General features: G+C 43.9%; 1 protein-coding gene across 2 annotated transcripts in view; it reads left to right on the top strand.

Annotated features, from left to right (window-relative positions):
* INPP5F (inositol polyphosphate-5-phosphatase F) overlaps positions 1-12,684 on the top strand; it is a 104,056-nt gene that overhangs the window by 24,557 nt on the left and 66,815 nt on the right. For both annotated transcript variants that reach the window (XM_032176351.2, XM_032176352.2), the window contains exon 2: positions 5,038-5,118. In XM_032176351.2, coding sequence (XP_032032242.1) covers positions 5,038-5,118 — 81 coding nt within the window. The remainder of the gene's footprint in view (positions 1-5,037; positions 5,119-12,684) is intronic.

Here is a 12,684-nt window from a genome sequence, read left to right as displayed (position 1 = left end):
ATTCAAGTTTTTCCACAGTTGGCCTGAGTTTACTTTTCCAGCATTATCAATTCATATCCCCAGTGTACCTACTGGTCTTCTGTTATCTACACTGTTTGCTTCATTATTTTTGTATTATCTTAACGTGATACAGTGTCTGGTTCCTGGCAAGTACTTGATATGTGTTTCTCCATTGATGGGACACATACCAGAACAAATCTTGTACTTTTTTTTCCACTGTATTATTTTTCTTGCTGCTGTTCTTATGCCTGATGCGCCACTTCTTCTATGTGACTCTTCCTGACTGCTTTAACTCTTGTTTTTTCCTTCCTCTTCTGTATTCCTAAAGCTCACTTGATACCCAAGGGATAGAGTCCTACAACTGTGGCCTGTTCATCTAAGGTCAAGGTGGCAGGGTTCTGGGTAGCTGGATCTCTTTCCTTAGCAGGGGCATCTGTGTTGGCAGATGTTGAGACATGGTCTGCCTGATACAGGGATTCTGGCTCACTATTTGGAAAGAAATCAGGGTATCTTTATTCCACTGGCATTAGGGTTAAATAGTTAACAACTAACAGAGATGAAATCAGTAAATACAGTAACTGATACTAAGGAACAACTTTGTAAGCCAAAAGATATAAAAATAAAAAACTGAAAATATTTGCAAACATGTCAAAGAGTTGAAGTCCTTAATGTGAAAGGAACTTGTAAGTCAATGAAGGATATAAAGAAAAATCAGGAGGCATGAACAAGAAAATCATAGATGACATGACATATAAGCAGCCAAAAAAAATTTTTTTTTTTTTTTTTTTTTGAGACAGAGTCTTGCTCTGTCGCCCAGGCTGCAGTTGAGTGCAGTAATGTAATATCAGCTCACAGCAACCTCCACCTCCCAGATTCAAGCAATTCTTGTGCCTCAGCCCCCCCAAGTAGCTGGGATTACAGGCATGTGCCAACATGCTCAGCTAATTTTTGTATTTTTAGTAGAGACAGGGTTTCTCCATGTTGGCCAGGCTGGTCTCGAACTCCTGACCTCAAGTGATCCTCCCGCCTCGGCCTTCCAAAGTGCTGGGATTATAGGCATGAGCCACCATGCCCGGCCATAAGCAGCCAATTTTATAATTAAGTGTTTAATCTTATCAGCAATAGAAAGGAAATAAACATCATGTTAGGCAATAGATGCCAGATGCCATCAAATTAGCAAAATTGATAAATTCTAAATTTTTAACTCAAAATTATTAATTTTTTTTTTTTGAGACAGAATCTTGCTCTGTCCCCCAGGCTGGAGTGCAGTGGTATGATCTCAGTTCACTGCAGCCTCCACTCCTGGTTCAAGCAATTCTCATGCCTCAGCCTCCCAAGAAGCTGGGATTACAGGCACGCACCACCATGCCCAGCTAATTTTTTGTATATTTTTAGTAGAGATGGGGTTTTACCATGTTGGCCAGGCTGAACTCCTAGCCTCAAGCAATCCACCCACCTTGGCCTCCCAAAGTGTTGAGGTTACAGATGTGAGCTACTGCGCCTGGCCTTGCTTTAAAAAAATTTTTTTTTTAATTCAAAAAAGAAATTCATATGCTTCTGGCAGAAATCTAACTTGCTATGTAACCTTTGTAGCAAACAGTTTGGTATTATTTGAGAAGTTTGCATTTTTAAGGTTTTAGCCTATTAATTTAATTCCCAGGAATCTATCCAAAAGCTATTAGGCAAATATTTACATAATATTCATTTATCACAGTGTTTTTTATGTTGGGGGAAAAACTTCAAATCACTTAAATGCTTTCTTTGAGGAAGTACTTAAGTGGAAAATTATGTCACCATGAAGTTATAATCTTGAAGAATATTTTAAAGAAGAAAATACTCATGAAATGTTAGAAAAATCATGTTAGAAATGTTAGAAAAAATTATTTAAAGAACTGTAATGTCATGGGATCCTTGAGGTGTTGCTTTTCCACCTGGACACTTCTGTGGCCAGTGGCACTTTTGCCTGAGTTTTCCTCGGGTCCACTGGGCTTTTTCCACCCTCTTGGCTCGGCAAGCTGCGCTCGGCTTGCACTACCAGCCTGGATCCCATGCCCGCCAACGGCAAGCCAGGTGTGGAGCGGCGAGTGGTGTGTGAGTGAGCGTGGGGTCCAGCCACTGTGCACAGCCAGGTGTGCCAGCCGTGGCAGGGCAGGCAGCTCCAGGCACCGGTACAGGCACTGGCTTTGTGCAAGGCTGTGGCTGGACCGGGAGTACCACAAGCAGCTTCCACTGGGGAATGCAGCGATGCCCGGAAGCTTAGAGATGCCAGGAACTGCATAGCCCCGCTGTCACAGCCCTGGTTTGGAGAGCCCCTAGGTCTGGTGTCCCTGAAGGGCTGCAGCCCTTCCCTCCTTCTTGTTGCCCGCAACCTGGTGAGCAGGAGGCATGTTTTGGTCCTGTTTTACAGCTTTTTCAGTCCCACCATTCAGGGGTCCCGTGTCCAGGAAGAATGAGGTACGCGAGGTATGTGGACAACTGCAGGGTGAGCAAGGCAGAGAGCCCCAGAAGAGCTCTCAGGAGACCTGAAGTGGGTAGCTCCTTTTTGCAGGCAGGTCATCCGATGAGGAGACCTGAAGTGGGCAGCTCCCTCCCGCAGCTGGTGGTCCAGGCATCTGTGAGTCTGGCTGAGTCTGGGATTTTTATGGGCTCAGAATGGATGAAGTGTGTGCTGATTGGTCCATGGGAGGCCACGGACGGCCTGGAGAAAGCACCCTGAGTTCTTACTCCAGCCCATGGACTCCACCCAGAACCCACAGCTTGGACCCCAGGCTTCAGGTCATCCCTGGCTTGAAGGTGGGGTTTTACCTGTGACCTACCCCTTTCTGGGCAGGATCCTGTGTCTGCCTCCCTCCACTGCCCAGGCTGTTTAGGCCTGGGGGTGCCTGCAGGCCCACTTGGAGCTGCCCTCACCCCTGCTGGCCTCTCTCCCACGCTCATTGGCACCCAAAGTCCAGAGGGGGCTGAGGTGGCAGGGGGCTGGTGTGTCAGTACTGTCCGAGCCTGTTCACACCCAACCCAGTTGTGATGGTGCCCGGGCTTGGCCACAACTTGCTCTGCACCAGAGCAGGTGCTGGGAGCAGGGAAGAGAGGCCAGGGAGTGGGAGCAGGCACTTCCGAGCCTGTGGGGGAAGAGGGGTCTTCCCGGGTACCTGAGAGTACAAGGAATGCCCAGGTCTGGAGCCTCTGCTGGCTGCAGCTGTGCCAGGAGCATGGGGCTCCCGCCCCGCCAACTTGGTAGGGGACAGCGCTCCCGCTTGTTCTCTGCCCTGCTGGCTCCATGGAGGGCGCAGCCCTGGCTGCGCCTCCCCCAGTGCAACCAGACAGGCTGCGGCTGCCATCAATAATGCTTATTTATAGGGCTGCAGTTTGGTATGTAAACAAACAAATGCCTTGAAATGTAGCTGAAGAAGTTATCTCTGGGTGGTGGGATAGGTGATGATTTTTTTCTTTGATTTTGTAGTACATGTTATTTAAAAATCACTGTCTTAGTGATTAGTTCCATGTATGATTTCTGAAGGAGACACTGTAACAGAAAGGTTTAGAGCAGGGGCTAAGTGTCAGGCAGACCTGGTTTTTGGTAGCAGCCTTGATCCAATCCATTGTATGACCTGACCATATTTTACTTTTCTCAGCATTTGTTTCCTCATCTGTAAAGTGGGGCTCCTTAAACTTAGGAGTTGTCAAGATTAGAAATGATAATGTATTATAATAGCCTTAAAAAATAAATTTCTTATTTTGCTTTAATTCTTGCAATTAAAACAGTATTGCATTGTTGCCTGGGCTGGAGTGCAGTGATGTGATCTTGGCTTGCTGCAACCTCCACCTCCCGGGTTCAAGCGATTCTCCCGCCTCAGCCTCCTGAGTAGCTGGGACTACAGGCACATGCCACCATGCCTGGCTAATTTTTGTAGAGATGAGGTTTCACTATGTGGGCCAGCTGGTCTCGAACTCCTGACCTCAGGCGATCTACCCTCCTCAGTCTCTCAAAGTGCTGGGATTACAGGCATGAGCCACCATGTCCAGCTAAAAACAAGTCAACTTTTTTTTGCCTTCCATTGAATGTATCATAACAAAGACATTCAAGATGCAATAGTCAAAACTCAAATGAATTTGGAGGCTAAACTATTAAGTGTATAATTACCCTGTGAGTTACAGATTGAGTGTAAGTTTCACTAAAATAAACTGTAAATGATAATAATGAAAATGTAATTTTAATTTTCTGCCAAGACAAATATTGTTTTCATTCTTGCTAATCTTCACCTGTTGGACTACCACAAATGTTACGTTTATTGCCATGTATATAACCTTTTGCAGTCTGGGTCACACAAGAGAATAAACCCTGTCCTTAGGCATCCGTCGCATGTAATGAATTTGCTTCTCTCTTGTGTGTCTAGAATGGAACCAGCTTGTGTCATCTAATTTCTCATATGGAAGAAGTGAGAAAACTGTCATCCAAAACAAATCACTGTTCTGTGGTTTAGATGAGGAACCCTGATTGAGATGCCTGGCACATAGAAGGCACTCAAACGGAAACAGTTCCTATTGTATTTGTCCTGGAAGTCAGATAAAAGAGCAGTTGCTTTCCGGATTTCTTTCTTTGGTATAAGCATCTTCGGGAAAAGGTATTTTCCAGAGTGTGATCCAGTAAGTGGACAGCTCTGTGGCAATTTCTTAGGCCCTGTCTTTGGATCCTGGACTGGCTCTGTGCCATAGGACCACACGCAGCTCCTCCATTTGCCCTCTTGTAGTGTAATGGCCCCGTTCCTCCACTGTAGGGCGCCAAGGTACTGCTTCCTATCTGGGAAGAGTTATGTTACTGCTCTCCCCTTAACTGTCATAAGCCTTGTTGTATCCCAAGCCTTATTCAGGCCTCACATTTAATACTTTGTCACAAATTGCTTTATGGTAGTGTATTCCATTTGGATATTCATACTGCTTTTTTGGGACATTGATTTTTTTTAATACACTGCTAAAGATATTGTTTTAATCTATTTTCTGGTGAATGTTTTCTCATCACTGCTTCCTATTTTATTTTAGCTACTGATCTACTTCTTGCCTGGAATCCCATTTGTTTGGGGTTGGTAGAAGGTGTTATTGGGAAAATTCAGCTTCATTCAGGTATGTTTCTATAAACTCCTTAAACTTGTCAAATTTATTGTAGCATTTTTTGGTGTTTTCCTCTTTGAGGATACATGAGATTCTCTTATAGCTTTGGTTCCTTTGTCTTAGTTTTGGGTCTGCTCAAAGTGGGTGTATTTCCATGTAAGTTTAATGAAATAAAAAGAAAACTTTAGAGAAAAGGTGACATAATATTACTCCTCTTCCTGTTACAAAACTTACTGAATGCCTGCTGTGTGTCAGGAATCGGGCTTGTTGGTTAGAACACAATAATGAGCAAAGACCTGTTTCTTTTTTTTTTTTTTTTTTTTTTTTGAGACGGAGTCTTGCTCTCTCACCCAGGCTGGAGTGCAGTGGCGTGATCTTGGCTCGCTGCAAGCTCCGCCTCCCGGGTTCACGCCATTCTCCTGCCTCAGCCTCTCCAAGTAGCTGGGACTACAGGCGCCCGCCACCACGCCCGGCTAATTTTTTGTATTTTTAGTAGAGACGGGGTTTCACCGTGGTCTCGATCTCCTGACCTCGTGATCCGCCCGCCTTGGCCTCCCAAAGTGCTGGGATTACAAGCATGAGCCACTGCGCCCGGCTGACCTGTTTCTACCCTTATGGAGCTTACAGTTTAGGAGGAAAGACAGGTATCAAAGAGTAATCACAGAAATAAACATGATTATTTGATAATTGTGGAAGGTGCCATGAGGGAAAGAGATAGCAAATGCATCGATCTCAAAGGAGAGTAGTAGAAGTAAAGCTGGAGAGGCAGGCAGGTGGCAGACCATGACTGGTTGGCTTTATGCCAGCTGTCTGTTCCTGATGCATTCAGCTCTGCCAGAGATGAGTATGGGTCTCTTAGCACACAGTGTGGTCCTGTCAGGGATCCCTATCTAGGACAGGCAGATTGGTGGGAAGTCCAGGTCACTCACCAGGCCCTCACTTGGAATGACAGGCACCTGTGTCCTCAGTTTAAAGGGAATTTTCTTGGTGGGAAAGTATAACAGGTATTATACAGGCGGGTCCCAAAAAGCTAACTGAAAGGGGCCAAATGAAATTTTATTATTATTTTTTTGGTGCCTTACCCTTCAGGGAGCTTTTAAAAATAGAGACGGGTTCTTGCTACATTGCCCAGACTGGTCTCAAACTCCTGGCCTCCAGCAATCCCCCTGCCTTGGGCTCCCAAAGTCCTGGGATTACAGGCATGAGCCACCATGCCTGGCCTAAATGAAATATTTTAAGCACTACATTTAAATAAATATTTTTCCTTTGGTATCAATTTTGATGAGTTATGAATTATAGGAGGCTTTGCCATTATTTCTGTTTAATTGCGAGTATATATCTTTATAGTGTGTCCTTTTTATTTAAAAATAATATTAAGCATTTGGGAGCTAGATTGATTTTTGTGTATTAGAAATAAGCATGTATATCTGGAACAATCTAATTTTCCTTTGCTAGATTCTTTGGTTGTTTTTAAAAGTGTGTTTTTATCATGAAATATTTTACAAATTCAAAAAGCTGTTTATCGCAGATGTGCGGTAAGGTTGTTATAAAAGACACGCATGTATCTACCGCCTAGGTTAAGAAATGAAATATGGGCCAGGCGCAGTGACTCACGCCTGTAATTCCAGAACTTTGGGAGGCCGAGGCAGGTGGATCATCTGAGGTCGGGAGTTCGAGACTGGCCTGACCAACATGGAGAAACCCTGTTTCTACTAAAAATACCAAAATTATCTGGGCATGGTGGTGCATGCCTGTAATCTCAGCTACTCGGGAGGCTGAGGCAGGAGAATCGCTTGAACCTGGGAGATGGTGGTTGCAGTGAGCTGAGATTGCACCATTGCACTCCAGCCTGGGCAACAGGAGCGAAACTCCATCTCAAAAAAAAAAAAAAGAAATGGAATATGACCAATGTGTTTGGAGCGTATCTGTGCCTTTTCCCAAATGTTTCTAATTTCCTTCCCCTGAAAGGAACCTGCTATTTTGAATTTTGTATTCCCTTGGTTTTCATTTTTGCTTTTATTATATATGTATTCCTAAAGATGTTGCTAAGGGTTGTATTTTGGGGATTTTATATAAATGATATTAAGTTGTTTTTGTTCTTTCACTTATTTTTATTTATATTTTTGAGATTTATCCATGCGTGAAACTGTAGTTCCTTATTTTCACTGTTTATGAATATATCATGATATGTCCTTTTTCCTCTCACTGGGTAATTGAGTTGTTTCTTTTTTTTTTTTTTTTTTTTGCTATTAGAACTAATACTGCTATGAGCATTGTTGTATATTCTGTATTTGGTAGGTTTTTAAAAAAATTCTTTCAACACAGAGGAGAAAAGCACTTAGTCATTGTGTAACCATGTAACCAAGTATTTTAATAACACTCTCCTACCTGTCCACATTTACATACATATATTTTTAATTCATTTACGTGCTGACAGGATAATTGTCACAGCTGGGTGTTCTGAGCTAAAATTCATTTTCTATTATTTAGATGACACGTATGAAACTTTTGAATTATTTTTCTCATTTTCAGTCACATCTTAGCCCAGTGAATAAATCACTGCAATCAGTTAGGAGACCTGAAGACAAGCTGTATTTATTTAGCTTTGAGATACAGGAGAAGCTGCCTAACATCTGTTTCATGTATCTCTTGTTATGTAACAAGCCAGTCCCAGAAGTTAATGGCTTAAAACAACAACAGTGTATAATTTCTCACGATTCTTGGGTTGACAGAGCAGCTCTGCTCTTCTCTGTTGTGTTGGCTGGGGTCACTCACATAGCGACATTCACTGGGAGTTTGCCTGGGTGGCCTTAGTTCTCCTTCACCTGGCCCCTCTCCTCCATGTTTCTCATCTCACAAAGCCTCTCCTTGAGTCCTCCTCTCTCTCCTGGATAACCTGGACATCCTTTCAGGGTAGTGGCTGGGTGCTGAGAAGACAGCTACCAGTGTTCAAGGGCCTGTATGTCTTAAGTTGTTACACAAGGTAAAAGAAACTGGTCTCTTCATTTCCATAGGGTACTGTGAGTCCCAAATGAGATTATTGTACCTGCAAGTGCTTAGTAAATTGTAAATCACTATTTTATCAAGGCTCTTTGGTTACAAATACAGACCCATCAGCTTATGCAAAAAAACACACTTTATAATGAAGAACCCAAGGGACCAAAAACAAGAAAGAAATGGATGTTGTACAGGACCCAGGATTACCTTATTGGGGCAGCTGGTCTCTGACAAACTGCCTCTCCCTCTATGTCTCTTGTATTCTTCTCTCTTTTTGGCTTTCTCTGTTTGTGTGTATGTAGGACAAAATTTCTGCCTTTAAAATGACACCCTTATCCTCAAACCAACTGACATCTGATATTCCCTGTAATGACTGGAAACTGACCAGCAATCAAAAAAGATTGAGTAGTGAGTCCACGTTAGCCTTCTAGGTAAGAGACTTATTTGCCCATCTTGGGCCAGGGGACTCCTGGCCAGGGTCACATAGGTCAGACGTTCTCCAGAGTCCCAATCCCCTAGGTGGGAGTCAGAGCCAGGAGGGTTTGGACTTGGCAGACAGCCCAGAAGCTGTCTCCTACAAATAATGTATAGATGTAAGTTAGTTAATGGTTGATGAGTTTGATACAGTCAAAGTATGGTCATTTAGGAGGTGGTGAAGATATGGTCATCTGTGGTCAGCCCCCTTTGTACGTACTGCTCCTCCTTGCCCTTCTTTGGTCCCAAAATAGGTGGTTGATAGGCAGTGAGAATACCTGTGATGTAGGATATTTTGAAAGAGGGGAGAGGTGGAGAGTAGAGTGAACTGGAGAAAGTATAAAAAAGGAAAAAAGGGCAGGGAAATTCTCTTAATTTTTCATTCTCCTAATCCTTGGACCTTTTTTTTTCCTTCTTGTCACGTCACTTGAACGGTTTGGCTCTTAAGAAAGAGAGTGGGGAGGAAGCAAAGGAAACTCTTTTCTGGGCCCCTGCTGCTTTTGCCTCCCTCCCAGCCCTCTCCATGTCACTCTGCCCCCAGCCCCTTGCCTGTGAGCACCCATCTTACTTACTCTCCTCATCTGTCCTCAGGGATGCCTCCTCCTCTCCTCTCCCTGCCCCCGATTAAAGCTCTTGCCCTGGGTCAGATTGGCTAGAAGGGAGGTATGTGCCTGCTGTGTGTGAGAAAGAATTGAGAAAATTACTTCAGGGGCATTTTCCCCGGAACATCTTATCTTTGGAGGACAGGGGATGAGGGGAATAAAATGACTGTACTGAAACTCTCTTCTGTTTCCCTCCTACTTATTCTCCACATATTAATGCACAAATTTTTCTTCTCACCTAGGGAGATGGGAACATAAATTTATTTGAACAGATGTCATTGACAGTCTTAAAGTGGCGTGGGTGAGCCATGCCGCTGTTCCTGACTGTCACTGAACTCTGAGCTCTGTGGAATGAGCAAGTGCTCATGACTTAGGAACTATATTAGTTTGCTGCCATAGCAAAGTGCCACCAGCTGGGTGGCTTCAACAACGGAATCATATTTTCTCACAATTCTGGAACACAGAAGTCTGAAATCAAGGTGTTGGCTGGGTTGGTTCCTCCCTCAGCCTGTGTCCTAGGCTTATACATGGCCACCATCCCCTTGTGTCTTCACGTGGTCTTCCCTCTGTAACTGTGTGTGTCTGTCTAAATTTCCTCATCTTGTAATGACACCAGTCATTTTGGATTAAGGCCCACTCAAATAAACTCATTTTAACCTAATTACCCCCTTTGAAGACCCGTCTCTAAATATAATCATATATTCTGAGGTCCTGGGAGTTAGGACTTCAGCATATGAATTTTAAGGGGAAACAGTTTAGCCCATAACAGGAACATAATATCCACCAAAATGCTTCATTACAAAAGCATGTCAAAAAGAATTCCTTCTAGTCTGGTGTTGCTATTTCCTACTGCTTGCCCTCATTTCAGTGTGATAGGCCAGTCCTCGAATATCATTGGCTAGGAACCCACTCCAGACGTGCACTAATTCTGAAAGATCACACAATTGCCTCGAGTCAGGTGACCTCATTTAAGCCTCAGTTGCCATCTATAAGACAAAGCTGATAGTTCCTTGATACAGTTATTGTGAAGACTCAATAAAACTCACATAAAGTGAGTTCTTGGTAATAATAAGCATTTCAGCCAGGCACAGTGGCTCACGCCTGTAATCCTAGCACTTCGGGAGGCTGAGGTGGGCAGATCATGAGGTCAGGAGTTCGAAGCCAGCCTGACCAACATGGTGAAACCCCGTATCTACTAAAAATACAAAAATTAGCCGGGTGTGGTGGCACACCCCTGTAATTCCAGCTACTCCGGAGGCTGAGGCAGTAGAATTGCTTGAACCTGGGAGGCAGAGGTCGCAGTGAGCCGGGATCACGCCAGTGCACTCCAGCCTGGGTGACAGAGCAAGACTCTGTCTCAAGAAAACAAAAAACAAAACAAAACAAAAATTCAGTATATGCTGATTACTATTCTTTTTTCCTCTTAAAGATCCTCATAAGTATCAGATATTCTACTCAAGAACCACTTACATTGTGGCTACACAATTTTGAACAAATTTTAAACATGGACTATTTTTCTAATGTTAATTTTTGCTGAAACTGTAATAAGAACAAGTCACAGGCTGGACGTGGTGACTCACGCCTATAATCCCGGCACTTTGGGAGGCCGAGGCGGGTGGATCGCTTGAGGTCAGGAGTTCGAGACCAGCCTGGCCAACATGGTGAAACCCTGTCTCAACTAAAAATACAAAAATTAGCTGGGTGTGGTGGTGGGCACCTGTAATCCCTGCTACCCGGGGAGGTTGAGGCAGGAGAATCGCTTGAACCCAGGAGGTAGATGTTGCAGTGAGCCAAGATCACACCACTGCACTCCAGCCTGAGCTACAGAGCAAGACTCTGTCAAAAAACAAAACAAAACAAAACAAACAAACAAAAAACAGAACAAGTCACTAAAAGACTACCTTGTAAAAATGTATAAAAAATAATGTTTTTGGTAATAACAGATTAGTAGCATTAGTGAAAGTTATTTTGTAATCCACACGTTTCTTTTAAAAAAGATATGATAGAAGAATTTCAAACTATTTTTGTTTGTGTTATCCTTTGTTGATAATTGCCTGCCCTTTTAGCAAGCTCTGCCCCCCCCCCCCAAAAAAAATGGTTCTATTTACCCTAATGCCTAGAAAATATCTATTTAGAACCATTAGCCTATTTTTGGGTTGCAAGACCTCTTCCTCAGACATTTGCAGGCAAGTGGACTTCAGCCAGGGTGTAATGTAGTCTGTCTTCTGACAACTCAAATGTGTCTGACTTTGGTTTGACCAGTTGAGATTTATTTAATTAATTAATTTATTTATTTTTGGGACGGAGTCTTGTTCTGTCGCCCAGGCTGGAGTGCAGTGGCACGATCTTGGCTCACTGCAACCTCAGCCCCCTGGGTTCAAGCGATTTTCCTGCCTCAGCCTCCTGAGTAGCTGGGATTACAGGCATGCGTCACCACGCCTGGCTTATTTTTGTAGTTTTAGTGGAGATGGGGTTTCCCCATGTTGACCAGACTGGTCTCGAACTCCTGACCTCAGGTGATCAGCCCGCCTCAGCCTCCCAAAGTGCTGGGATTACAGGCTTGAGCTACTGTGCCTGGCCGAGATTTATCAATAGGAGAAACAGAAAGTAGGAGGGATGTGTAATGCATCAAATAGGTGAAAGAAAAGTATAGGTCAGTGAAAAATCAACATTAAAAAAATTAATTGTAGTGTCCAGAAGGAAATAAAAATGGTAGTCAAGGCCGGGCATGTGGTGGCTCACACCTGTAATCCTAGCACTTTGGGAGGCTGAGGCAGGCAGGTCACTTGAGGTCAGGAATTTGAGACTAGCCTGACCACATGGTGAAACCCCATCTCTACTAAAAATATGAAAATTAGCTGGGCACAGTGGCGTGCACCTGTAATCCCAGCCACTTGGGAGGCTTAGGCATGAGAATTGCTTAAACCTGGGAGGTGGATGCTGCAGTGAGCTGAGATCTCGCCACTGCACTCCAGCCCGGGTGACAGAGTGAGACTCCATCTCAAAAAAAAAGAATGGTAGTCAATTTCATATCACAATTGTAATTACATATTAATTTTTTCTTTTTCTTTTTTGTCTGTCTTCTCATGGAAATAACCTCCAAAAAGACAGCAACTGGAGCCATGTCTGTTCTGCTTACCTGCTGTGTCTCTGTGTGCTGGCCCACTGCAGGGCAATTCAGAAATATTCAGCGAGTGCTTATGGATTTAACAAGTATCTACGGAGTACCTACTGTGTCCCATGGCCTGTACTCAGTGCTGGGGCTGCAGGTTGAACAAGCTGGGGCTGCAGGTCGAAGCTTCTAGAAACCTAGACTTAGAATCTGAGTGATAGATGTTAATTACCAGTCACACAGTTTTACCATTAAAAACGTAATCATCTGAAGACAAGTGTGGGGTGCTGTGGTGTGTATGACAGAAGAGCCTAACTGGGTGGAGCTGGTGCTTCTGGATGGAAAAGATCTCATGGGTGGAGCTGGGGCTTCTGGTTGGAAAGGATCTCATGG

Source organism: Hylobates moloch, unplaced genomic scaffold (genome assembly GCF_009828535.3).
Source record: "Hylobates moloch isolate HMO894 unplaced genomic scaffold, HMol_V3 SCAFFOLD_3, whole genome shotgun sequence".
Classification (NCBI taxonomy): Eukaryota; Metazoa; Chordata; class Mammalia; order Primates; family Hylobatidae; genus Hylobates; species Hylobates moloch.
The sequence above is the reverse complement of the archived record's forward strand: the minus strand, read 5'-3'. Positions and strand labels throughout refer to the sequence as shown.